Genomic DNA, 27,941 nt, shown 5'->3' with positions numbered 1-27,941 from the left:
GGATCAGGCTACACGGCCCCTGGGCCCGCTCCGCTACCCACAGGGCCATGACCGATCCGAACCTAGACTCATGTCCAAATTCCTGCCCGCTCCCCGTAACCCTTAATTCCCTTTACTTCTAGGAAACTGTCTATTTCTGTTTTAAATTTATGTAATGATGTAACTTCTACAGCTTTTTGGGGCAGCATATTCCATGGACCTACCACCCTCTGAGTGAAGCAGTTCCTCCTCATCTCAGTTTTGAAAGAGCAGCCCCTTATTCTAAGACTATGCCCCCTAGTTCTAGTTTCACCCATCATCGGGAACATCCTCCCCGCATCTACCCGATCCAACCCCTTCACAATCTTATATGTTTCAATAAGATCGCCTCTCATTCTTCTGAACTCCAATGAGTAGAGTCCCAATCTACTCAACCTCTCCTCATATGTCCATCCCCTCATCCCCGGGATTAACCGAGTGAACCTTCTTTGTACTGACTCGAGAGCAAGTATGTCTTTTCTTAAGTATGGACACCAAAACTGTATGCAGTATTCCAGGTGCGGTCTCACCAATACCTTGTACAACTGAAGCAATACCTCCCTATTTTTATATTCTATCCCCCTAGCAATGAAAGCCAACATTCCATTGGCCTTCTTAATCACTTGCTGCACCTGCATACTAACCTTTTGAGTTTCGTGCACCAGGACCCCCAGATCCCTTTGGACTTCAGTACTTTCCAGTTTCTTGCCATTAAGATAATAACTTGCTCTACGATTTTTCCTGCCAAAGTGCATAACCTCACACTTTCCAGTATTGTATTCCATCTGCCAAATCTCTGCCCACTTACTTAGCCTGTCTATGTCCCCTTGCAGGTTTTTTATGTCCTCCTCACTCACTACTTTCCCTCCCATCTTAGTATCATCTGCAAACTTTGATATGTTACACTCGGTCCCCTCCTCCAAATCGTTAATATAGATTGTAAAGAGTTGGGGACCCAGCACTGACCCCTGCGGAACACCACTAGTTACTGATTGCCAGTCTGAGAATGAACCATTTATCCCAACTCTCTGCCTTCTGTTAGATAGCCAATCCTTTATCCATGCCAGAATATTACCCCCAAACCCGTGATTTTTTATCTTGAGCAATAATCTTTTGTGTGGCACCTTGTCAAATGCCTTTTGGAAGTCTAAATACACTACGTCCACTGGTTCCCCTTAATCCACCCTATATGTTCCTTCCTCAAAGAACTCCAGCAAATTTGTCAAACATGACTTCCCCTTCATAAAACCATGCTGACTTTGTCCTATTAAATTATGTTTATCCAAATGTCCTGTTACTGTCTCCTTAATAATGGACTCCAAAATTTTACCTACCACAGATGTTAGGCTAACCGGTCTATAGTTTCCAGCCTTCTGTCTACTGCCCTTTTTAAATAAGGGTGTTACATTAGCAGTTTTCCAGTCTGCCGGGATATTCAAGACAGAGATCAATAGATTTTTGGATACTAAGGGAATCAAGGGATATGGAGATAGTGTGGGAAGGTGGAGTTGAGGTAGAAGATCAGCCATGATCTTACTGAACGGCGGAGCAGACTCGAAGGGCCGAATGGCCGAATGGCCTACTCCTGCCTTTTATGCTCTTATCAGGAATTCGTTGTATAACTGAATTAATTAAAGAGAATTATGCAACAAAAGTGAATAGCTTACAGTCCATTTGACTTAACTTAAAGTTAAAATGCAGTTTATAATAAAACATTCTCACTATAACATATGATTGATGGCAGAGTGGTCAATAATTGAAATATTTCACAATAGAACAAATCCTAATACACTTCGGAGTTTTTCCGTTTACATCAAGAAAGTTCAGTTATTAACCTTCAAATCTTTATGGGGAATTTCTAGGAACTTCTGAATAGCATATGTCCATATAGACTCCAGATCAGCCAGTACTGCAGTGAGAGAGCCTCCAGGTCCTGCATGAAGGTTAAACTGACCTCTGCGAATTGGCCAATGTATATTGTAGCAGTCTGATGGATTTACATACAATGCCTGTTGGAAGAGAATGGGATGACAATACTGTTCATCATGCTTAGCCTTGGATTGTACAATTTCAACCTCTATTATGAAACAAATTTGCTGCTCTATCCGTTACTAAATGAACCCAAAAGCTAGGCAGATCAAATTCTAGTAACAGTGGCACAGACCAGTTGATCCAAATGCCCTGTTTCTGTAAATTCTATGTAAAAAAAAAGTAGAAAGAACAAAAGAGAGGCTAACATGATGGATTAGAAGACCAGTGAATTAGGTGCTACAGAGGTTGGGATAGACCATAGTCCTCTCACCTCGAAAAACCACAAACATTATTGCCTAATGATTAACTTAATTGCCACAGTGCCCTTTCTTGTTAGTAAAGTTACACAAAATACCACAGAGCAAGTATAAAATAGTTTCACAAGATTGGTTGGTTAAACTAAAATGAAAGTGTTAATACCAACACTTCCAACTGCAGAAGAAAAAAAACCTGTGATAACGAGCAAGATTATGCAGTTTGTATATTTGGTGTCATAAGAGGCTATGAAGAGACAAATCTAACAGGAGAATGGCTCATAAATTGTACCCTAGTGCAAGCACAAAAGGTCTAGGGAAAATGCGTTAGGCTGTCAACGGATAAACCCAGAGTCGTCCTGTTGACTCAAAGGATGTAAAGCAAGTTAGCCCTGCATTTGAACATTTTATGTACAATAAACTGAGAAAGAAAAAAATAGAAGAATTTAGACAAAGAACTTGCATTTATAAAGTGCTGTTCGTGACCTTAGGACACCCCAAAGGACTTTACAATGCACACAGCATGGTCCCACAAACATCAACCCTGACCCTAACCCTAACCAAATAATCTGTTTTAGTGCTGTTAGTGGATGGCTAAATATTGGCCAGGGCACCAGGGAGCACTCCCCTGCTTTTCTTCAAATAGCACCATGAGATCTTTTATGTCTACCTGCGAAGGCAAACTTGGTTTATCACCCAAAAGATAGCTCCTCCGACACTGCAGTGCTCCCTCAGTACTGCACTTAAGGGTGAGCCTAGATTATCTGCTCAAATCTCTGGAGTGGGATTTGAACTCAAAACCTTCTGGCTATTCAAAAAAGGTGGTCGAGAAAAAGCAGGGAATTATAGACCGGTAAGCCTGACATCGGTAGTGGGGAAAATGCTAGAAAGTGGGGAAAATGCTAGAATCTATTATAAAAGATGTAATAGCAGAGCACTTGGAAAGCAGTGACAGGATCGGACAAAGTCAACATGGATTTACAAAAGGTAAATCATGCTTGACTAATCTACTGGAATTTTTTGAGGATGTAACTGGTAAAATAGATAAGGGAGAACCAGTGGATGTGGTGTATTTGGACTTTCAGAAGGCTTTCGATAAGGTCCCACATAAGAGATTAGCGTGCAAAATTAAGGCACATGGGATTGGGGGCAAGGTATTGACTTGGATAGAGAACTGGTTGGCGGACAGAAAGCAAAGAGTTGGAATAAAAGGGTCAATTTCCGAGTGGCAGGCAGTGACTAGTGGGGTACCGCAAGGATCGGTCCTAGGACCCCAGCTGTTCACAATATATATTAATGATCTGGACGAGGGAATTGGATGTAATATCTCCAAATTTGCAGACGACACAAAGCTGGGTGGGAGGGTATGCTGTGAGGAGGATGTCGTGAAACTCCAGTACAATTTGGACAGATTGGGCAGAAACATGGCAAATGCACTATAATGTGGATAAATGTGAGGTTATCCACTTTGGTGGCAAAAACAGGAAGGCAGATTATTATTTGAATGGCAATAGATTGGGAGAAGGGGAAGTGCAAAGAGACCTGGGTGTTCTTGTGCACCAGTCGCTGAAGGTAAGCATGCAGGTGCAGCAGGCGGTTAAGAAGGCAAATGGTATGTTGGCCTTCGTAGCAAGAGGGTTCGAGTACAGGAACAAGGATGTCTTGCTACAGTTGTACAGGGCCTTGGTGAGACCGCACCTTGAGTACTGTGTGCAGTTTTGGTCGCCTTATCTGAGGAAGGACGTTCTTGCCATGGAAGGAGTGCAGCGAAGATTCACCAGGCTGATACCTGGGATGGCAGGAATGACGTATGAGGAGAGATTGTGTCGATTGGGCTTATACTCACTGGAGTTTAGAAGATTGAGAGGGGATCTCATCGAAACTTATAAAATTCTGTCAGGCCTGGACAGACTAGATGCAGGAAGGATGTTTATGATGGCCGGGGAGTCCAGAACCAGGGGTCATAGTCTAAGGATAAGGGGTAGGACATTTAGGACTGAAATGAGGAGGAATTTCTTCACCCACAGAGTGGTGAACCTGTGGAATTCTCTGCCACAGAGGGTGGTGGAGGCCAGTTCATTAAATATATTCAAAAAAGAGTTGGATATATTTCTTAAGGCTAAAGGGATCAAGGGATATGGGGAGAAGGCAGGGACAGGGTACTGAATTGGGATGATCAGCCATGATCTCATTGAATGGCGGAGCAGGCTCGAAGGGCCGAATGGCCTACTCCTGCTCCTATCTTCTATGTTTCTAATGTTTTCTATGGCTCAGAGGCGAGAGTGCTACCACTGAACCAAGGCTGAAACTCGTACAACTACAATTTATGTAGGGCCTTTAATGTGTTTAGGATCTCACAACACACTTCACAGCTAATGGATTACTTTTTGAAGTTTAGTAACTATTATTTTGTAGTTACTCTGCTTAAGCGCCATGGGCACAAGTGGTGAATAAAGTTTCACCGCTGGCGTAATGTTGGGGTGTAAAGTAACAACAGAGAAAGCTGGAAACACTCAGCAGGTCAGGCAGTATCCGTGGAGAGAGAAACAGAGTTAACGTTGCAGGTCTGTGACCCTTCGTCAGAACTGCAACAGTTAGAGATGTAACAGGTTTTAAGCAGGCGCAGAGGCAGGGAAAGGGGGAGGGGAGGAAAGAACAAAAGGGACGGTCTGTGATAGGGTGGAAGGCAGGAGTGGGTTAAATGTTGCAAATGGGAATTGCAGAATCATCAACAACTGCCGCCTGAAAAAATAGGGGCAGGGGTTATGATCTGAAATTGTTGAACTCAATGTTGAGTCCAGAAGGCTGTAAAGTGCATAATCGAAAGATGAGGTGCTGTTCCTTGAGCTTACGTTGAGCTTCATTAAAACAGTGTAAGAGGCCGAGGACAGAGAGGTCAGAGTGGGAGTGGCGCGGAGAATTAAAGTGACAGGTAACCGGAAGCTCAGGGTCGGCCTCTTATCCTCTCTAGATCTTTTCATTGCTAACTGCCGGCGTGACATCGATTGTCTCAATTTCTCTGCTCCCCTCACTCACTCCAACCTAACTCCCTCTGAACTTGCAGCACTCCGTTCTCATCAATCCAACCCTAACATTGTCATTAAACCTGCTGACAAGGGTGGTGCAGTTGTTGTTTGGCGAACCGACCTCTACCGTGCAGAGGCTGAACGCCAACTCTGACATCTCCTCCTACCTCCCCCTGGACCATGACCCCACTACCAAACATCAAGCCACTGATTCCAAGACTGTCACTGACCTCATCTCCTCTGGAGATCTTCCCTCCATGGCTGTCAACCTCATAGTCCCCCAACCCCGCACAACCCACTTCTACCTCCTTCCCAAGATCCACAAACCGGGCTGTCCTGGTAGACCCATCGTTTCAGCCTGTTCTTGCCCCACGGAACTTATCTCGACTCTATCTTTTCTCCCCTTGTCCAGTCTCTTCCCACCTACATTTGCAACTCTTCCGACGCCCTCCACCACTTTAACAGTTTCCAGTTTCCTGGCCCCAACCGTCTCCTTTTCACTATGGACGTCCAATCCCTCTACACCTCCATCCCCCACCAGGATGGCCTGAGGGCACACCGCTTCTTCCTTGAACAGAGACCCAACCAGTCCCCATCCACCACCACCCTCCTCCACCTGGCTGAACTTATTCTCACATGGAACAACTTCTCCTTTGACTCCACTCACTTCCTCTAAATTAAAGGTGTTGCTATGGGAACCCGCATGGGCCCTAGCTATGCCTACCTTTTCGTGGGATATGTAGAACATTATTTGTTCCAGTCCTAATCGGGTCCCCTCCCTCACCGCTTTTTCCGGTACATTGATTACTGTATTGGTGCCGTTTCCTGCTCTCGCCCCGAACTAGAAAATTTCATTCATTTTGCTCCAATTTCCACCATTCCCTCACCTTCACATGGTCCATCTCCGACTCTTCCCTTCCCTTCCTTGACTTCTCTGTCTCCATTTCTGGGGGTAGGCTATCGACAGACATCCACTAGAAGCCCACTGACTACACTTGCTCCCACCCCACTTCCTGTAAGGACTCTATTCCATTCTCCCAGTTTCTTGGTTTCCGCCGCATCTGTTCGGACGATGCCACCTTCCATACTAGTGCTTCCGATGTGTCTTCCTTTTTCCTCAACTGAGGATTCCCCTCTACCGTGGTTGACATGGCCCTCGACAATGTCCATTCCATTACCCGCACCTGCTCTCACCCCATCCCCTCCCTCCCAGAACCACGATAGGGTTCCCCTTATCCTCACTTTTCACCCCACCAGCCTCCACATTCAACGGATCATCCTCCGCCATTTCCGCCACCTCCAGCGTGATCCCACCAACAAACGCATCTTCCCCTCACCTCCCCTTTCAGCATTCCGAAGGGACCGCTCCCTCTGCAACACCCTGGTCCACTCCTCAATCACCCCCAACAGCCCCTCCCTTGCCCACGGTACCTTCCCATGCAAGCGCAGGAGATGCAACACCTGCCCTTTTACCTCCTCCCTTCCCACTGTCCAGGGCCCCAAACACACCTTCCAGGTGAAACAGCGATTTACTTGTACTTCTTGCAATTTAGTATATTGTATTCGCTGCTCACGATGCGGTCTCCTCTACATTGGGGAGACCAAACGCAGATTGGGTGACCGCTTTGCGGAACATCTCCGTAAGGGTGACCCCGAGCTTCTAGTCGCCTGTCACTTTAATTCTCCGCTCCACTCCCACTCTGATATCCCTGTCCTCGGCCTCTTACACTGTTCCAATGAAGCTCAACGTAAGCTCGAGGAACAGCCCCTCATCTTTTGATTAGGCACTTTACAGCCTCTGGACTCAACACTGTGTTCAACAATTTTAGATTGTAACCTCTGCCCCTATTTTTTCAGGCGGCAGCTGTTGATGATTCTCCATCCCCATTTGCAACATTTAACCACTCCTGCCTTCTACCCTATCACAGACCGTCCCTTTAGTTTTTTCCTCCCCTCCTCCTTTCCCTGCCTCTGCACCCGCTTAAAACCTGTTACATCTCTAACTGTTTCCAGTTCTGATGAAGGGTCATTGACCTGAAACGTTAACTCTGTTTCTCTCTCCACAGATGCTGCCTGACCTGCTGAATGTTTCCAGCATTTTCTGTTGTTATTTCAGATTTCCAGCATCCGCAGTATTTTGCTATTGTATTTGTGTTGTAATGTCGGAGTGTTTTTATTTGACACAACGTTGATGTTCAGCTCTTTTGTTCCCAGTATAAACAAAAGGGCTTGACCTTAAGACAGGCCAGTGTCGGGAGCGGCGAGAGCGGAGATTCAGTGAGTATGTAAACTCACTTTCGCGGGCTTTTTTTCCCCCACAGGCCATTGTCGGGAGCGGTGAGAGCGGAGGTTCAGTGAGTATTTAAACTCACTTTCGCGGGCTTTTTTTCCCACAGGTCATTGTCGGGAGTGGTGAGAGCAGAGGTTCAGTGAGTATTTAAACTCACTTCTTTGGTAAGCCTGTGGAAAAAAAAAGCCCAATCTCGCAGACCGGTGGCGGCGTTCCAGAACCACGTCACGATTCTAAACGTGACGCGGGCAGGTGGAAGCAGCTGATTGGGTGAGTACTTATACTACTCTATAGCTCGACAGTTAAGGTTCATAGTTTATAAAGTTTAGAAGGTCTTAATTTTGTGGTTATAGTTTCTAAAGTCTCTTGTGTAGCAGGGAGTGCTAGGAAACAATGGCCCTTGAGTATATCATTTAATTGTAGTATAATTGGTGGTATTGATTTAATTTAAATTAATTAAAGGATAAGTCATGGCAGCAAAGCTCGGCCGTGGCATGCTCCTCCTGCACTATGTGGGAAATCAGGGACACTTCCTGTGTCCCTGACGACCATGTGTGCGGGAAGTGTATCCAGCTGCAGCTACTGGCAGACCGCATTGCGGCGCTGGAGCTGCGAACGGATACATACTGGAGCATTCGCGATGCTGAGGACGTCGTGGATATCACGTTTAATCAGTTGGTCACACCGCAGGTAAAGGCTGCACAGGCAGGAAGGGAATGGGTGATCGCCAGGCAGAGTAGTAAGCGCAGGCAGGTAATGCAGGGGTCCCCTGTGGCCATCCCCCTCTCAAACAGATATAGCGCTTTGGATATTGTTGGGGAGGATGGCTTATCGGGGAAAGGCAGCAGCAACCAACTTCCTGGCACCATGGGTGGTTCTGCTGCACGGGACGGGAGGAAAAAGAGCGGGAGAGCTATAGTGATAGGGGATTCTGCTGCAAGGGGAATAGATAAGTGTTTCTGCGGCCGCAAACGATACTCCAGGATGGTATGTTGCCTCCCTGGTGCAAGGGTCAAGGATGTCTTGGAGCAGCTGCAGGGCATTCTGGAGGGGGAGGGTGAACAGCCAGTTGTCGTGATGCATATAGGTACCAACAATATAGGTAAAAAATGGGATGAGGTCCTAAAAGCTGAATATAGGGAGTTAGAAGGTAAATTAAAAAATAGGACCTCAAAAGGTAGTAATCTCAGGATTGCTACCAGTGCCACGTGCTAGTCAGAGTAGAAATAGAAGTATATTTCAGATGAATACGTGGCTAGAAGAATGGTGCAAGGCGGAGGGATTCAAATTCCTGGGACATTGGAACCGGTTCTGGGGGAGGTGGGACCAGTACAAACTGGACAGTTTGCACCTGGGCAGGACGGGGACCAATGTCCCAGGAGGAGTGTTTGCTAGTGCTGTTGGGAAGGGTTTAAACTAAAATGGCAGGGGGTTGGGAACCTGTGCAGGGAGACAGAGCAAAGGGAAGCAAGGATAGAAGCAAAAGACAAGGAGAAAAGCAAAAGTGGAAGTCAGAGAAATCAAGGGTTTAAATCAAACATGGCCACAGTAAACAATAATTCTAAAAGGTCTAAGAGTGTTAAAAAAACAACAAGCCTGAAGGCTTTGTGTCTTAATGAGAGGAGCATTCGAAATAAGGTGGATGAATTAGCTGCGCAAGTAGATGTAAACGGATATGATATAATTGGGATTACGGAGACATGGCTCCAGGGTGACCAAGGCTGGGAATTCAACATCCAGGGGTATTCAATATTCAGGAAGGACAGGCAAAAAGGAAAAGGCGGTGGGGTAGCATTGCTGGTTAAAGAGGAGATTAACACAATAGTAAGGAAGGATATTAGCTCTGATGATGTGGAATCTGTATGGGTAGAGCTGAGAAATACCAAGGGGCAGAAAACATTAGTGGGAGTTGTATACAGACCCCCAAACAGTAATGCTGAGGCTGGGGATGGCATTAAACGGGAAATTAGAGATGCGTGCAATAAGGGCACAGCAGTTATCATGGGTGACTTTAATCTACATATAGATTGGTCTAACCAAATTAATAACAATACTGTGAAGGAGGAATTCCTAGAGTGTATACGGGATGGTTTCCTGGACCAATATGTCGAGGAACCAACTAGAGATCAGGCCATCTTAGACTGGGTATTATGTAATGAGAAAGGATTCATCAGCAATCTTGTTGTGCGAGGCCCCTTGGGGAGGAGCGATCATAATATGATAGAATTCTTCATTAAGATGGAGAGTGAAGTAGTTGATTCAGAGACTAGGGTCCTGAATTTAAATAAAGGAAACTACGATGGTATGAGGCTCAAGTTGACTAGGATGGATTGGGGAATGTTACTTAAAGGGTTGGCGGCGAATAGGCAATGGCAAATATTTAAAGATTGCATGGATGAACTACAGAATTTGTTCATCCCAGTTTGGCATAAAAATAAAACAAAAAAGGTGACTCAACATTGGCTAACAAGGGAAATTAGGGATAGCATAAGATCCAAGGAGAGGACATATAAATTGGCCAGAAAAAGCAGCAAACCTGAGGATTAGGAGCATTTTAGGATTCAGCAAAAGAGGACAAAGGGATTAATTAAGAGGGGGCAATAGAGTATGAGAGTAAGCTTGCAGGGAACATAAAAACTGACTGTAAAAGCTTCTATAGATATGTGAAGAGAAAAAGATTGGTAATGTCAAGCGTAGGTCCCTTGCAGTCAGAATCAGGGGAATTTATAATGGGGAACAAAGACATGGCAGACCAATTAAATACATACTTTGGTTCTGTCTTCACAAAGGAGGACACAAATAATCTCCCAGAGATGTCGGGGAACGAGAGGGAGGAACTGAATGAAATCAGTATTTGTAGGGAAATGGCGTTAGGGAAATTGACGGGATTGAAGGCCGATAAATCCCCAGGGCCTGATAATCTACATCCTAGGGTACTTAAGGAAGTGGCCCTAGAAATAGTAGATGCATTGCTGGCCATCTTCCAAAATTCTATAGACTCTGGAACAGTTCCCATGGATTGGAGGGTAGCTAACGTAACCCCACTATTTAAAAAAGGTGGTAGAGAAAAAACGGGGAATTATAGCCTGACATCGGGAGTGGGTAAAATGCTAGAGTCCATTATAAAAGATGTAATAGCAGAGCACTTGGAAAACAGTGACAGGATCGGACAAAGTCAATGTGGATTTACAAAAGGTAAATCGTGCTTGACTAATCTACTGGAATTTTTTGAGGATGCAACCGGTAGAATAGATAAGGGAGAACCAGTGGATGTGGTGTACTTGGACTTTCAGAAGGCTATCGATAAGGTCCCGCATAAGAGACAAGCGTGCAAAGTTAAAGCACATGGGATTGGGGGTAAGGTACTGACTTGGATAGAAAACTGGTTGGCAGACAGGAAGCAAAGAGTTGGAATAAACGGGTCTTTTTCCAAGTGGAAGGCAGTGACTAATGGGGTACCGCAGGGATCGGTGCCAGGACCCCAGTTATTCACAATATATATTAATGATCTAGACGAGAGAACCAGATGTAATATCTCCAAGTTTACAGACAACATAAAACTGGGTGGGCGTGTGTGCTGTGAGGAGGATGCAGAGAAGCTCCAGTACGATTTGTACAGGTTAGGCGATTGGGCAGATGCATGGCAGATGCAGTATAATGTGGATAAATGCGAGGTTATCCACTTTGGTGGCAAAAACAGGAAGGCAGATTATTATCTGAATGGCAATAGATTGGGAAAAGGAGAAACATAGAAACATAGAAGATAGGAGCAGGAGTAGGCCATTTGGCCCCTCTAGCCTGCTCCGCCATTCAATGCGATCATGGCTGATCATCCAAGTTCAGTACCCAGTCCCTGCTTTCTCCCCATATCCCTTGATCCCCTTAGCCTTAAGGAATATATCCAACTCCTTCTTGAATATATTTAATGAATTGGCCTCTACTGCCTTCTGTGGTAGAGAATTCCACAGGTTCACCATTCTCTGGGTGAAGAAATTTCTCCTCATTTCTGTCATAAAAGGCCTACCCCTTATCCTTATACTGTGACCCCTAGTTCTGGATTCCCCAACCATCGGGAACATCCTCTCTGCATCTAGTCTGTCCAGTCCTGCCAGAATTTTATAAGTTTCAATGAAATCCCCTCTCATTCTTCTAAACTCCAGCGAGTACAAGCCCAATCGTCCCAATCTCTCCTCGTAAGTCATTCGGCCATCCCAGGTATCAGCCTGGTGAATCTTCGCTGAACTCCTTCCATGGCAAGAATATCCTTCCTCAGATAAGGCGACCAAAACTGCACACAATACTCAATATGTGGTCTCACCAAGGCCCTGTACAACTGCAGCAAGACATCCTTGTTCTTGTACTCAAACCCTCTCGCTATGAAGGCCAACATACCATTTGCCTTCTTAACCGCCTGCTGCACCTGAATGCTTATCTTCAGCGACTGGTGCACAAGGACACCCAGGTCTCGTTGCACTTCCCCCTTCTCCCAATCTATTGCCATTCAGATAATAATCTGCCTTCCTGTTTTTGACACCAAAGTGGATAACCTCACATTTATCCACGTTATATTGCATCTGCCATGCTTCTGCCCAATCACCCAACCTGTCCAAATCATCCTGTAGTTTCTCGGCATCCTCCTCACAGCACACACGCCCACCCAGCTTTGTGTCGTCTGCAAATTTGGAGATATTACATCTAGTTCCCTTGTCTAGATCATTACGAGACCTGGGTGTCCTTGCGCACCAGTCGCTGAAGGTAAGCATGCAGGTGCAGCAGGCGGTTAAGGCGGCAAATGGTATGCTGGCCTTCATAGCGAGAGGATTAGAGTACAGGAGCAAGGATGTCTTGCTGCAGTTGTACAGGGCCTTGGTGAGACCACACATTGAGTATTGTGTGCAGTTTTGGTCACCTTATCTGAGGAACGATGTTCTTGCCATGGAGGGAGTGCAGCGAAGATTCACCAGACTGATACCTGGGATGGCGTATGAGGGGAGATTGGGTCGATTAGGCTTATATTCACTAGAGTTTAGAAGAATGAGAGGGGATCTCATTGAAACTTATAAAATTCTAACAGGACTAGACAGACTAGATGCAGGAAGGATTTTCCCGATGGCGGGGGAGTCCAGAACCAGGGGTCACAGTCTAAGGATAAGGAGTAAGCCATTTAGGACTGAGATGAGGAGGAATTTCTTCACCCAGAGAGTGGTGAACCTGTGAAATTCTCTACCACAGAAGGCAGTTGAGGCCAATTCATTAAATATATTCAAGAAGGAGTTAGATATATTCCTTAAGGCTAAGGGGATCAAGGGATATGGGGAGAAAGCAGGGACAGGGTACTGAATTTGGATGATCAGCCATGATCGCATTGAATGGCGGAGCAGGCTAGAGGGGCCGAATGGCCTACTCCTGTTCCTATCATCTATGTTTCTATGTTAAATAACAACTGTGTGGTTCACTTCCTCTTCTGACTTTATAAAGGATTGATAACCAGCCACATTTGAGATTATAGAACCTTAGGCACCAGGGCTTATTCACGTATAATCCATATATCATCCAATGGTAAAATGTCTATTTATATAGGACATACACAACACAAGGTTTACATATCAAGTTAAAAAAAATGACCTCTTCTCCTACAAGAAACTCAGGTTGATGTGAGGTGTTTGTCCATTTGACCCCAGAATTGGTGTCCAAGACTGCTGGTCTCATCTGCTTGTTATATGCCCTCACCTGAAAAGTACATAAAATGTTATAATGTGCCATCCACTACTCAAAAAGCTCTCAAATTCATACCACGTGTACTGGGGAAACATTTGCCTTGCCACCAGCTGTAGTTTTTTACCATATTGGGTTTCAAGCAAATGTCTGTTTCCATTGCACAAAAATTTACAGTCTAAACTTTATGGAAAATGTCAAACTATAAGAGTGTTTAACAATAATAAGTGATCTTCTGAATTGCTGATCATACTTTATTGCATCAAAGTAATATTTCAATAAGGAAGGCAGATATTAACCAACAGTTTTTTTTTATTTTTTTTTTAAAAAGATGCCCATCTTTCCCCATGTTCAAAATCAGTGCTGTAATGTAATCTTGCGCCAGCAAACTGTATTACTTTACCTGATCTGGTGGAGCTGGTATTCGCCTCGCACCATTTGACATCTTTTTGGACCATATGGCCTGATCCACCATTTTAAGACCATTCTGTCTTTGGTCATTACTTTCTGGTTTCTTAAAAAAAAAACACAATTTAATTTATTTGTGGATTTTCAATTTTAGATTATCTTCACATTAGCAATTAAGTTAATCATCAGATAAAAAACACATTTCTCCTGTGAAAATGAAATTGGTTTTCTCAGGCAACGATTGGCCTGCTAGGATTTAACCCTAAGCATGAATTCTTCGCCTCATCTACAACCTGAATGTCTGCAGACTAAAAGGCTGAACTTAGTCACGATTAAAAAAAAGGACACAACAAAAAAACAAGCTTACATTGAGGCCATCCCTTTGGAGCCATGGGTCCTCATATCGAGTCTGTCCTTGTTGTTTATGTCTTCGGGCAATGACATGAGATACACCAACAGGAAGTGTATCTGCAGCTCGACCAATCCTCAGAGTGGATGAACCAGGGTGAATAACCACAATGAAGTTACTCTGTATTGGCTTCAAAAGTAAATATTAAAAACCTCAGTTTATAATCCATCCTAAGAACATATACAAGAAAAGTCAAGAATGAAAAAAAGCATTACCACTTCTAGTACCCTAACCCTTGCTGGTAGATTATTCCAAACATTTATTAATCCTTGGGTAAAGTTTTTTCTAACAATGTTTTAATTCACTTTTCACTAATTTAATTTGAAACCTCTGATCCTACTTTCCTGGCTTAGATAAAGCAAACCTAAAGTGATTAATTAAGTGTACCTCCTATAACTGCTTTCTTTCTTTACTGTACAGCTCAAGTTTAAAGCACTTTGGGTCACATATTATGTTGAAGGTGGTACATAAGTGTTATCCTCAGTCATAACTCATCCCATATGCACTTGGAGACTAGTTGTATTGCTCGCCTCTACATCCTCTCCCGTGCGCGTGTATGTTTTTCTAAGTTTCCTTCAAAATAAGCTCAGGAGTAGAGCTCTGATAACGAAACAGGCAATGTCAGCCTACAGAAGGAACTGAACATCTCGGTTTGGAATATAAATGCCAGGCAATAACCATCGCTAAAAAGCTCAACCATCTCCGCCTGATCTTCAATGGCACCACCACAGCTAAATCCCTTACCATCAACGTCTTGGAGAGGGGAAGGGTAGCATAGTGATTATGTTACTGGACCAGTAATCCAGAGGCCTGGTCTAATGATCCATAGACAGGAGTTCAAATCCCACCATGGCAGCTGAGGAATTTAAATTCAATTAAATAAATCTGGAATAAAAAGCTAGTATCAGTAATGGTAACCATGAAACTATCGGATTGTTGTAAAAACTCATCTGGTTCATTAATGTCCTTTAGGGAAGCAAATCTGCCATCCTGTGGGTCTGGCCTGACTCTGAAATGCCCTAGCAAGCCACTCAGTTGTACACAGCCGCTACGAAAGATAATAACAATAAAACCGGACGAATGACCTCAGCACCGGCTTCGGACACAACAATGGCAAATCCAGCACAGTCGACCCTGCAAAGTCCTCCTCACTAACATCTGGGGACCGATGCCAAAATTGGGAGAGCTGTCAGCAACAGCCTGACAGTCATACTCACAGAATCATACCTTTCAATGTCCTAAACTCCTCCATCACCATGGGCAGGACAGACCCACCAGGGGTGGCGGCACAGTGGTATACAGTCAGGAAGGAGTGGCCCTGGGTGTCCTCAACTTGGGGTCCGGAGTCTCATGGCATGGGCAAGGAATCCTCCTGCTGATTACCACCTACTGTCCTCTCTCAGCTGATGAATCAGTACTCCTCCATGTTGAACACCACTTGGAAGAAGCACTGAGAGTAGCAAGGGCACGGAATGTACTCTGGGTGGGGGACTTCAATGTCCATCACCAAGAGTGGCTCGGTAGCACCACTACTGATCGAGCTGGCCAAGTCCTGAAGGACATAGCTGCCAGGCTAGGACTGCGGCAGGTGGTGAGAGAACCAACATGAGGGAAAAACCTACTTGACCTCATCCTCACCAACCTACCGGTCGCAGATGCATCTGTCCATGACAGCATTGGTAGCAGTGACCACCGCACAGTCCTTGTGGAGACGAAATCCCATCTTCACACTGAGGACACCCTCCATCGTGTTGTGTGGCACTACCACCGTGCTAAATGGGATAGATTCGGAACAGATCTAGCAGCTCAAAACTGATCACAATCTGTAGTCTTATGGCCTGGCATATCCCTCACTATCATTAGCGTCAAACCAGAGGACCAACCCTGGTTCAATGAGGAGTGCAAATGAGCATGCCAGGAACAGCACCAGGCGTACCTAATAATGAGGCGCCAACCTGGGGAAGCTGCAATACAAGACTACATGCATGCTAAACTGCGGAAGCAGCATGGTATAAACAGGGCTAAACTATCCCACAAACAACAGATCAGATCAAAGTCCTGCCACATCCAGTCGTGATTGGTGATGGACAAGTAAACTAACAGGAGGAGGAGGCGCCATGAATATCCCCATCCTCAATGATGGCGGAGCCCAGCACGCGAGTGCAAAAGACAAGGCTAAAGCGTTAGCAACCATCTTCAGCCAGAAGTGCCAAGTGGATGATCCATATCGACCTCCTCCTGAAGTCCCCACCATCACAGAAGCCAGTCTTCAGCCAATTCAATTCACTCTACATGATATCAAGAAACGGCTGAGCGCACTGGATAGAGTAAAGGCTATGGCTCCTGACCATATCCCGGCTGTCGTGCTGAAGACTTGTGCTCCAGAACTAGCCGCGCCTCTAGCCAAGCTGTTCCAGTACAGCTACAACACTAGCATCTACCCGACAATGTAGAAAACTGCCCGGGTATGTCCTGGCCACAAAAAGCAGGACAAATCCAATCCGGCCAATTACCGCCCCATCAGTCTACTCTCAAATCAGCAGCAAAGTGATGGAAGATGTCGTCGACAGTGCTATCAAGCAGCATTTACTCACCAATAACCTGCTCACTGATACTCAGTTTGGGTCCCGCCAGGACCACTCGGCTCCCAACCTCATTACAGCCTTGGTCCAAACATGGACAAAAGAGCTGAATTCCAGAGGCAAGGTGAGGGTGACTGCCCTTGACATCAAGGCAGCATTTGACAGAATGTGGCATCAAGGAGCCCTAATAAAACTAAAGTCAATGGGAATCAGGGAGAAAACTCTCCACTGGCTGGAGTCATACCTAGCACAAAGGAAGATGGTTGTAGTTGTTGGAGGTCAATCATCTCACCCCCAGGATATCGCTGTAGGATTTCCTTAGGGCAGTGTCCTAGGCCCAACCATCTTCAGCTGCTTCATCAATGACCTTCCCCATTTCTGACCTTATGATGGAGGGATGTGCGCTGCTGATTGCAGTGTTCAGTTCCATTCACAACTCCTCAAATAATGAAGCAGTCCATGCCCGAATGCAGCAGACCGGGATGACATTCAGGCTTGGGCTGATAAGTGGCAAGTAACATTCGCGCCACACAAGTGCCATTCGCGCCACACAAGTGCCAGGCAATGACTATCTCCAACAAGCGAGAGTCTAACCACTGCTCCTTGACATTCAACGGCATTACCATCGCCGAATCCCCCACCATCAACATCCTGGAGGGTCACCATTGACCAGAAACTTAACTGAACCAGCCACATAAATACCGCGGCTACAAGAGCAGGTCAGAGGCTGGGTATTCTGCGGCGAGTGTCTCACCCCCTACTCCCCAAAGCCTTTTCACCATCTACAAGGAACAAGTCAGGAGTGTGATGGAATACTCTCCACTTGCCTGGATGAGTGCAGCTCCAACAACACTCGAAGCTCGACACCATCCACGACAAAGCAGCCTGTTTGACTGGCACCCCATCCATCACCTTAAACATTCACTCCCTGCACCAATCGGCGCACCATGGCTGCAGTGTGTACCATCTACAAGATGCACTGCAGCAACTCGCCATGGCTTCTTCAGCAGCACCTCCCAAACCCGTGACCTCTTCCACCTAGAAGGACAAGGGCAGCAGGCGCATGGGAGCACCATCACTTGCAAGTTCCCCTCCAAGTTACACACTATCTGGACTTGGAAATATATCGCCGTTCCTTCATCGTCACTGGGTCAAAATCCTGGAACTCCCTTCCTAACAGCACTGTGGGAGTACCTTCACCACAAGGACTGCAGCAGTTCAAAGCGGCGGCTCACCACCACCTTCTCAAGGGCAATTAGGGATGGGCAATAAATGCTGGCGTTGCCAATGACGCCCACATCCCAGGAATGAATACATTTTTTTTTTAAATCATTGACTAAGGGCTTAACTGGACCAGCCGTATTAACGCCATGTTAACAAGAATAGGGCAGAAGTCGGGTACTCTGTGATGATGGCTCGTGATCTCTCAAAGCCTTTCCACCATCTAAAAGGCTCAAGTCAGGAGTGTGATGGAATACTCGATACTCGCCTAGATGGATGCAGCCACAACAATCGAGCTCAGTACCATTCAGAATATAGCAGTCTGATTGGCGCCCGTCACTAGATTTAATGGCCCAGAATTTGCGGCCAGCGGCGAAGCAAAGGCGTTCACCGCTAATCCCAAAATAAGCTTTGCACAAAAATCTCACAATACCTGTGTCGAGAAGTTCGGGTTTTCCGACTCGTAATTCAAATCAACGTAGTATAGTGGGAACCCCATAGTACAAACTGCTGTGACGTCAACAAACTGTCTAAGCAGCCAATCAAAATGCAGAATTCTCAGACAGCGAAACAGGACTCTTAAAATTATAACTTTTTTAAAAATGTTAGAGAGCAAAACAAAAATTGCAGCTCTCACATGGGGAAAAGACAAACCTGAAATAAAGATGAACCTTAAAAAAGATGGTTTTTTTTAGTTTCTTAAAAATTATTAAAATTGATACATTTGACACTGCACAAAATTTAAATTATGGGGTATTTAACAGCGTAATTACTGGGGAAGAGCTGAAGTTTTCATCAGTTTCCATGATTTGAGATTGCACCAATTGCCGGCTGTGTGGGGGCAGGGGGAACAGCGCAGGCTATGTCAGAGCAGTGAATGACAGACCACAACTTCAGGCTTTCTGCAATAGGCTGTGTATGCGCTAAATCCTGAAGTTGTGGTCAGTTTTAAAGGCAGAATGACGGCGAACGCTGCCACTTCACGGTCATCAGGACCGCAAATTCTGGGTCAATATCAGTTCACTCAACCACCACTGCTCACTGACTGCAGTATGTAGTATCTATGGATGCACTGCAGCAACAGACCTACATTAGCTTAATGCGATAGCAAAATACTGCAGATGCTGGAAATCCAAAATAACAACAGAAAATGCTGGAAAAACTCAGCAGGTTAGGCAACATCCGTGGAGAGAAATTTGAGTTGACGTTTCGGGTCGAAACCCTTTTTCAAAACTGGAAAGGAAATAAAATAGATCGAAGGCAGGGCTGCGATCGAACAAAAGAAGTAAAAGAGACATTAAAAGGTATTCAAAACCAGACGAGATGGTAATAGGCCAGTGGAGACAAAAGACAGCTGAGATTAGGTATGAAGTGTACTGGCAGGATAAGAGACAGCTGCCAGGTGGGAGAGAGAAACAAAAGGAAAGGGGGGGGGGGGGGGGGAAGGAGGACCCAAAACAAAGGGGTGGAAAAAAATAAGTAAATAAGTCTTAGGGGCCGAGGTTATGATCTGAAATTGTTGAACTCGATATTGAGTCCGGAAGGCTGCAAAGTGCCTAATCAGAAGATGAGGTGCTGTTCCTCGAGTTTACGTTGAGCTTCCGTGGAACAATGCAAGAGGCCAAGGACGGTGAGGTCCGAGTGGGAATGGAGCGGTGAATTAAAATGACAGGCGACCGGAAGCTCGGGGTCACCCTTACAGACTGAACGGAGGTGTTCCGCAAAGCGGTCACCCAATCTGCGTTTGGTCTCCCCAATGTAGAGGAGACCGCATCGTGAGCAGCGAATACAGTATACTAGATTGCAAGAAGTACAAGTAAATCGCTGTTTCACCTGGAAGGGGTGTTTGGGGCCCTGGACAGTGGGAAGGGGGGAGGTATAGGGGCAGGTGTTACATCTCCTGCGCTTGCACGGGAAGGTGCCAGGCGAAGGGGAAGGGCTGTTGGGGGTGATAGAGGAGTGGACTAGGGTGTCTCGGAGGGAGCGGTCCCTACAGAATGCTGAAAGGGGAGGGGAGGGGAAGATGCGTTTGGTGGTGGGATCACTTTGGAGGTAGCGGAAATGGCGGAGGATGATCCGTTGAATGTGGAGGCTGGTGGGGTGAAAGGTGAGGACAAGGGGAACCCTATCATGGTTCCGGGAGGGAGGGGCAGGGGTGAGGGCAGAAGTGCGGGAGATAGAACGGACACGGTCGAGGGCCGTGTCAACCACGGTAGAGGGGAATCCTCGGTTGCGGAAAAAGGAAGACATGTCGGGAGCACTGGTGTGGAAGGTGGCATCGTCGGAGCGGAGACGGAGAAACTGGGAGAATGGAATAGAGTCCTTACAGGAGGCTGGGTGGGAGGAAGTGTAGTCCAGGTAGCTGTGGGAGTCAGTGGGCTTGTAGTGAATATTGGTCGATAACCTATCCCCAGAGATGGAGACGGAGAAGTCGAGGAAGGGAAGAGTCAGAGATGGACCATGTGAAGGTGAGAGAAGGGTGGAAATTGGAGGCAAAGTGAATGAAATTGTCTAGTTCGGGGCGAGAGCAGGAAACGGCACCGATACAGTCATCAATGTATCGGAAAAAGAGGTGAGGGAGGGGACCTGAGTAGGACTGGAACAAAGATTGTTCCACATATCCCACAAAAAGGCAGGCATAGCTAGGACCCATGCGGGTACCCATAGCAACACCTTTGATTTGGAGGAAATGAGTGGAGTTAAAGGAGAAGTTGTTCAATGTGAGAACAAGTTCAGCCAGGCGGAGGAGGGTGGTGGTGGATGGGGACTGGACGGGCCTCTGTTCAAGGAAGAAGCGGAGCGCCCTCAGGCCATCCTGGTGGGGGATGGAGGTGTAGAGGGATTGTACGTCCATGGTGAAAAGGAAGCGGTTGGGGCCAGGAAACTGTTAAAGTGGCGGAGGGCGTCCGAAGAGTCGCGGATGTAGGTGGGAAGAGACTGGACAAGGGGAGAAAAGATACGAGTCGAGATAGGAAGAGATAAGTTCTGTGGGGCAAGAACAGGCTGAAACGATGGGTCTACCAGGGCAGTCCTGTTTGTGGATCTTGGGAAGGAGGTAGAAGCGGGCTGTGCGGGGTTGGGGAACTATGAGGTTGGTGGCAGCGGGGGGCGGGCGGAGATCTCCAGAGGAGATGAGGTCAGTGACAGTCTTGGAAACGGTGGTTTGATGTTCGGTAGTGGGGTCATGGTCCAGGTGGAGGTAGGAGGTGGTGTCGGAGAGTTGGCGTTCAGCTTCCGCTAGGTAGAGGTCAGTTCGTCAAACAACAACAGCACCACCCTTGTCAGCGGGTTTAATGACAATGTCAGGGTTGGATCTAAGAGAATGGAGTGCTGCAAGTTCAGAGAGAGGTAGGTTGAAGTGAGTGAGGGGAGCAGAGAAATGGAGACGGCCGATGTCACGGCGGCAGTTAGCGATGAAAAGATCTAGAGAGGGTAAGAGGCCAGGGGGAGGGGTCCAGGTAGAACGGGAATTCTGCAAGCGGGAGAAAGGGTCAGTCGTGCGGGGGGGGGGGAAAAGACTCCTGGCCAAAGGAGTGGGCACGGAGACGAAGGCGGCGGAAAAGGAGCAATGGTGGTACCTCGCTGCCTGCGGCCTCCACCACCGAGAAGGTCAAGAGCAGCAATGTCATAGGAACACCATAGCCTCCAAGTCACACACACCCTGACTTGGACATATATCGTCCACCATTCCGATCACTGTGACCGAGTCAAAGTTCTGAAATTCCCTCGCTAGCACCCATCACTACAATAACTGCAGTTGAAGAAGGCAGACTGCCACCTTCTCAGGGCAACTTAGGAGCGCCAATAAATGTAGCCTGAACAGCATCATTCAAATTTTGTACAGAAGTTTTAATAAAAAAAGTTTAAAGCACCTTGTGCTAATTTCATTTCTCAGTAGTCACAACTCATCCCCTTTGCTCTTGAGCACTATTTGCCTCTGCATCCTCTTCAACATATTATATTTTCAGCTTGATTTTAACTTTTCCCCCCCCTAATTATAGCGCACAGTAAGTTGTGTTGCTGCACTCGTGGGCAGTTTATGGAAGAAAGGTACATCTTTACCCAAAGTTAGGGACAAATTCCCATCGCTTTGGTACTGAGGGGAGGAGCTGCAGGTTAGGAGTCCACCGCCAGGCCAGGCCCGGCCCCAATGCCCAGCAGACGAAGGCCGCTGTGTTGGATGTACCGCGGTGAAGCCAGTTACCGTCTCTGGCCCCTCTGCCCCGGGCCCGTGGTTGGCGCCGACTCCTCTCTCGTACTCACCTCGAGTACAGACTCTGGGATGGCGGCGGGGACTATCGGCCGCTTCACCCCGCGCTGCTCCTTCTCCTTTTCTTTCTCTTTGCCGTTATCCTGTTCCACTTGCGTCATTTTACCGGCCCAGCAGCAGGTTCCCTTCCCGGGATGGCGCCCCTGGCTCTGCCCAAAATACTTCGCACTGACACAAGCCGTTTCGGTGCAGCTCGTGTGTTGTTTCCTGTCTGTGTGTCTGCAGATCCTGCGCCTGTGCCGCTTCCTGTGTGTGTGTGTCTGCACAGCTTGTGCTGCCTGCTGTCCCCTTTCTTTAAAGAGCCTTTACAGTGGTTGTCTTCTGATGCTGCTTACTGTGTGTGCAAGGTGCAGTGTATGTAACTGTTCTACCTTTAAGAGAACTATTGTATGTAACCGTCCACCTTTAAGAGAACTATTTTAGGTGTGGCACTACTTTATCTTGGCTGCTGTATACTGTAATACCGACGGTGACCACACCGGTATATAAGTGCTGTGTCAGGATTTATTGGGCAGATTCGCCCTGACCTTCGAATAGTAAAGTCCTGTTAAAGTTACTCTTGTAGTCTGTGTATTAATTCGCCATAATACCTACAGACTTTACAGTGGCGACGAGTTCGATCTTACCCTGTGGCAACAATACTTCCGAAGCAGTTAACGAGCGTCGAGAAGAGGCACCCGCCCTCGTCGTTCTGCTGAGAGAAAACTCGAGTCTGCAGAGCAAGGAAGAAGGAAGAATTCAGACACGAAGCCTTCCATCAGCAACAGGCACTGATTGTCCCTTCTGCCACGGTGGTGAGTGAGCCGATCAGCACGAGAAGCAAGTCGGCCACGGTGACTGTGAGTAAAGGGAAAATAAACGGAGGATAAGGGCGGTGAACTCGACCACGGTCGGGGGAAAGGAGCCGGACAGAAGTCGGGCCCAGAGGCGCTGAGACTGGGGCAGCGTGGAGCACGGAAGCCGCGGTACAAGCGGGCTGGGAGACGCAACGGCGTCATGAGACAGCTAGACCGTGACCGGCGAAAAAGGCCGGGCAGCTACCGAGGCCACGAGGCGCTGCGACCGGGATCGTAAGGCGCGGGAAGATATAAAAATAAATAAATCACGGAGAACTCAGCCGCAGCCGGGGAGGAAAGCACCTGACTGCGAGAGGGCTGGGAGGCGCGATTGGAAGCCGCTGAGGGAGAGACAGAGCCCGAGCGAGCGGGAGAGACAGAGCCCGAGCGAGGGAGACTGAGCAAGATCCAGCCCAGCGGCTGAAACTGTTCGCCGTCAACGGGTTGTACCCAGCGCCGGTTGCCCTGCCGAGAAAAGGGAACAAGGAACGCACTGAAGCCGACGCGCAGGCTGCGAACCCCGAAAGCCAGCGGTCGTCGCCCGAGGGAAAAGCTTACCCCTCCCGCCAGGGGAAGAAACGCGGGAAGCCGCCAGTGGGCGGGGAAAGAAGACAAGCGCGGGAAACCGCCATTTTGAAAAAAAAAAGTTAAAGAAATATTTTGTTGTTGTTTCTCAGGAAGAGTGTGAAGATGCCTAAGCGTAGTAACATCAACGGTTTCGATTCTGATGTGGAAGATTGGGCCACGTATGTAGAACGCATCGAGATATATTGTAAGGTCAATAAGATAGCAAATTATGACAAAGCTCTAACCTTACTAAACTCAATGGGTGCGAAGACATACGGGTTATTGAAGCATCTTTTATCACCAGCTAAACCGGCGGATCAGTCTTTCGCTAATATTGTTGCTGTCCTGAAGGATCATTTTAACCCCGCACCGCTGATGTTAGCGGAACGATCAAAATTTTACGTGAGAACGCAACGAAAAGAGGAAAGCAACGCGGAGTACCTGGTTGAACTGCGTAGGCTAGCAAAATACTGTCAGTTTGGGGTAAATCTGACAGAGGCACTGAGAGACAAGTTCGTGTGCGGGATGTCGAAGGAAGGAACACAAAAACGACTGCTCGAAGAGAACGATCTTACACTTGATAAGGCTGTCCTTATTGCAGCATCGCACAAAGCCGCAGCGAGAGGCACGGCGGAAATGCAGCGGAAGACAGCGGTACTCAGTGTGGATCAAATGACTTCGGGTACAACGAAATGTTATCGTTGTGGGAAGACAACACACGACCAGAACCAATGCTGGTTTAAAAACCAGGAATGTAGAAAATGTGGCAAGCTTGGTCACATAGCTAAGGTATGCCGGTCAGGAAAGAAGACCAGCAATAATAAGTCACCGCAGAAGAAGTACAGAAAGGTACATAAGGTGACTGGGAAGAGTCCAGATGAACAGAATTCGGACTCAGACTCCAACAGCAAGGAACTGGGTAGTCTGAGGATTCACAATGTGAGTAAAGAAGCTGACCGACAAACTATCTGGGTCACACTACAGATTGCAAAAGTCCAAGTGAAGATGGAAGTGGACACCGGATCGGCGTTGACGGTCATGAATAAGCAAGATTACAAAAAGTTATTCAAACATATTCCCCTACGGGATACGGAGATAGTATTGCAGACATACACGGGGCACAAAGTATACCCCATCGGAAAGATAAAAGTCAAGGTGAGATACAAGGACAAAGATCACCAAGGGATGGACATGTATGTGCTGCCCAAGGGAGGTCCACCACTTCTGGGACGGGAGTGGATCAGGAAAATAAAGATAGACTGGCATTCACTAAACACAATGACGGTAGATTCCGGAAAGGAAGATGTCAAACCTGAACGGTTGTCCAGAATATTGGACGAAGCTAAAGAGGTATTCCAGCAAGGACTGGGAACACTGAGAGGAATTAAAGCAAAAATCAAGATTGCAGAACATGCAAGCCCAAAATTTTTCAAAGCCAGATCGGTACCTTACGCGATACGACCTGCTGTGGAGGCAGAACTGGAAGAGCTTGAACGTTCAGGGGTACTGTCTAAGGTGGACTGGAGTGAGTGGGCCACGCCCATTGTTCCCGTCATGAAGTCTTCATCAAGTAACAAGCCAGGGGGCCCGGGAAAGGTCCGCATCTGCGGAGACTTCAAGATCACAGTTAATCCGGTGCTTCACACGGTACAATACCCGCTCCCGCGGATTGAGGATATCTTTGCTTCATTGTCTGGCGGGAAACACTTCACCAAGATAGACCTGGCACAAGCATACTTACAAATGGAAGTCGAGGAAGAGTCGCGCCAGTATCTCACAATCAACACGCACAGAGGCTTGTATCGTTATAATAGACTGGTTTTTGGAGTAGCTTCAGCTCCAGCAATTTGGCAGAGGGCCATGGAGCAGGTCTTACAGGGTATTCCAAGCACACAGTGTTACTTGGACGATATCCTGATTACGGGAGAAGACGAGGAGGAACACCTCACAAATTTGAAACTGGTGCTCACCAGGTTGAAGGAATATGGCCTTCGAGTTAATCGCCAGAAATGTGAGTTCTTCCAGAAACGGATCTCGTACTGCGGTCATGTCATTGACCAAGAGGGGCTGCACAAGTCACCTGACAAGATAGAAGCTGTCGTGAAGGCCCCCGCTCCGGAAAATGTATCACAGTTGAGATCGTTTCTGGGGTTGATTAATTATTACCACAAGTTTCTGCCAAATCTATCCACGGTGCTGCATCCGCTGAATGCTCTGTTGCGGAAAGAAGTACCATGGAAGTGGAGCGAGGACTGTAAGAAGGCCTTTCGCAGAAGCAAGGCGTTGATTACCTCTGAGGAAGTGTTGGCTCATTTCAACCCAACGTTACCTCTTCGTCTAGCTTGTGATGCTTCCCCTTATGGAATTGGAGCAGTACTTTCACACAAGTTACCAAATGGCTTGGAAAGGCCAGTCGCATTTGCGTCCCGATCATTGACCTCCGCTGAGCGGAATTATGCTCAGATAGATAGGGAGGCCCTCAGCCTTGTGTGGGGAGTAAAGAAATTCAATCATTACCTGCAGGGCAAGAAGTTCACATTACTGACAGACCACCAGCCGTTGGTGTCCATATTCAACCCTAACAAGGCCGTTTCCACTATGACAGCGCAAAGGCTACAGAGGTGGTCCGTGTTACTTGGGGCACACCAATATGACATCGAATACAAAAGGTCCAAACAGCATGGAAATGCTGATGGGTTATCGCGCCTACCGTTGCCAGTAGTAGAAGAGGCGGCTACAGTGGACCCGGTAGAGATGTTCCACTCCTCCATACTGGAATGTCTACCAGTAACAAATTCGATGATCGAAAATGAAACAAGAAATGACCCGACTCTCTCACGAGTCTACGATTTAACAGTGGAGGGATGGCCAGCACATGGCGAACCAATGCTGCCCACATTTTCGCAAAGAAAAGAACAGCTGTCAGTGTGCCGAGGAACCTTGATGTGTGGATCTAGAGTGGTGATTCCACCCAAACTTCAGCATAAGGTGCTAAAGGAGCTTCACGAGGGGCATCTGGGTGGAGTGAAAATGAAGAACCTAGCAAGAGCGTTTGTGTGGTGGCCAGGTATTGATGGAGACATCGAAGAAATAACCAAGAGCTGTCTAGGATGCCAGAAGGTCCAAAACGCGCCACCACAAGCTCCTCTGCATCCATGGGAGTGGCCCTCATCTCCTTGGCAAAGGGTACACGTCGACTTTGCTGGTCCATTTATGGACTCAATGTTTCTAATCGCGGTGGATGCACACTCCAAGTGGCCGGAGGTAATAAAGATGTCCTCCACCACCACGGAAAAAACCATCACAGTATTAAGGACCATATTTGCCAGGAATGGGCTGCTGGAACAGATCTGTTCTGATAATGGACCGCAATTTGTGTCCGAAGAATTCAGGAAGTTCTTAAAAAGGAATGGGGTCAAGCACTACACGTCAGCCCCATACCATCCCGCCACCAATGGATTAGCTGAAAGGTTTGTCCAGACCTTCAAGAAGGCCATAAAGGCCATGGGTAATGAAGACATCAACCTACAACATAAGGTAGATAACTTCTTGTTGGCGTACAGGAATGCAACACATGCGGTCACAGACCAAACTCCCGCCATGATGTTTTTCAATAGAAGACTAAGATGCCGGCTGGATTTGATTAAGCCAAACGTCAGAAGGGACGTAGAGAACCGGCAATTTCAGGGCATGAATGAAAGGCCAACTAGATCCTTTCAGATAGGTCAACAAGTTTTGGCCCAGGACTACCGTACCGAGAAATGGCAGCCTGGAACTATTGGGAAAAGGCTAGGGCCGCTGATGTATACCGTGGACATTGGTGACAGCATAATAAGGCGCCATGTTGACCAGATCATAGGGTCATCCACAAAGGACCAACCTACTCCACAACCTTACACGGCTAATGTTGAAGCAGAGATACCCAGAGCACCTACCTCCGATCTGGTAATACTGGAATCAGATGAACCTGACACTGTCCTTCAAGCCGAATCGACCTTGCCAGAAGAGCCTACTACCCCGCCGAAAGCTACTACACCACCGAGGCGTTATCCGGACAGAGTCAGGAAGCCTCCCAAGAGACTGAATCTGTGAACTGTTTTGCATAAGAGCTATATATGTTATGATGTTATGTTAATGGGGAATAAGTATGTTGTAAGCTAAAAAGGGAGGATTGTAGTGTATGTAACTGTTCTACCTTTACGAGAACTATTGTATGTAACCGTCCACCTTTAAGGGAACTATTTTAGGCGTGGCACTACTTTATCTTGGCTGCTGTATACTGTAATACCGATGGTGACCACACCGGTATATAAG

At 47.0% G+C, this 27,941-nt stretch overlaps 1 protein-coding gene across 1 annotated transcript in view; it reads right to left on the bottom strand.

Annotated features, from left to right (window-relative positions):
* Nucleotides 1-22,579, bottom strand: part of actr8 (actin related protein 8) — a 37,330-nt gene extending 14,751 nt beyond the window's left edge. Inside the window, exons 1-5 of the mRNA XM_086001649.1 lie at nt 22,218-22,579; nt 14,110-14,280; nt 13,738-13,848; nt 13,245-13,349; nt 1,854-2,027 (exon numbers count right to left, since the gene is read on the bottom strand). Coding sequence (XP_085857775.1) covers nt 1,854-2,027; nt 13,245-13,349; nt 13,738-13,848; nt 14,110-14,280; nt 22,218-22,325 — 669 coding nt within the window. The 5' untranslated portion in view covers nt 22,326-22,579. The remainder of the gene's footprint in view (nt 1-1,853; nt 2,028-13,244; nt 13,350-13,737; nt 13,849-14,109; nt 14,281-22,217) is intronic.
* Nucleotides 22,580-27,941: the final 5,362 nt, after the last annotated feature.

The sequence above is a fragment of the Somniosus microcephalus genome, chromosome 11 (assembly GCF_052327205.1).
Source record: "Somniosus microcephalus isolate GS21.2 chromosome 11, FLI_Smic_1.0, whole genome shotgun sequence".
Lineage (NCBI taxonomy): Eukaryota > Metazoa > Chordata > Chondrichthyes > Squaliformes > Somniosidae > Somniosus > Somniosus microcephalus.
This window is presented reverse-complemented; position numbering and strand designations above follow the sequence as displayed.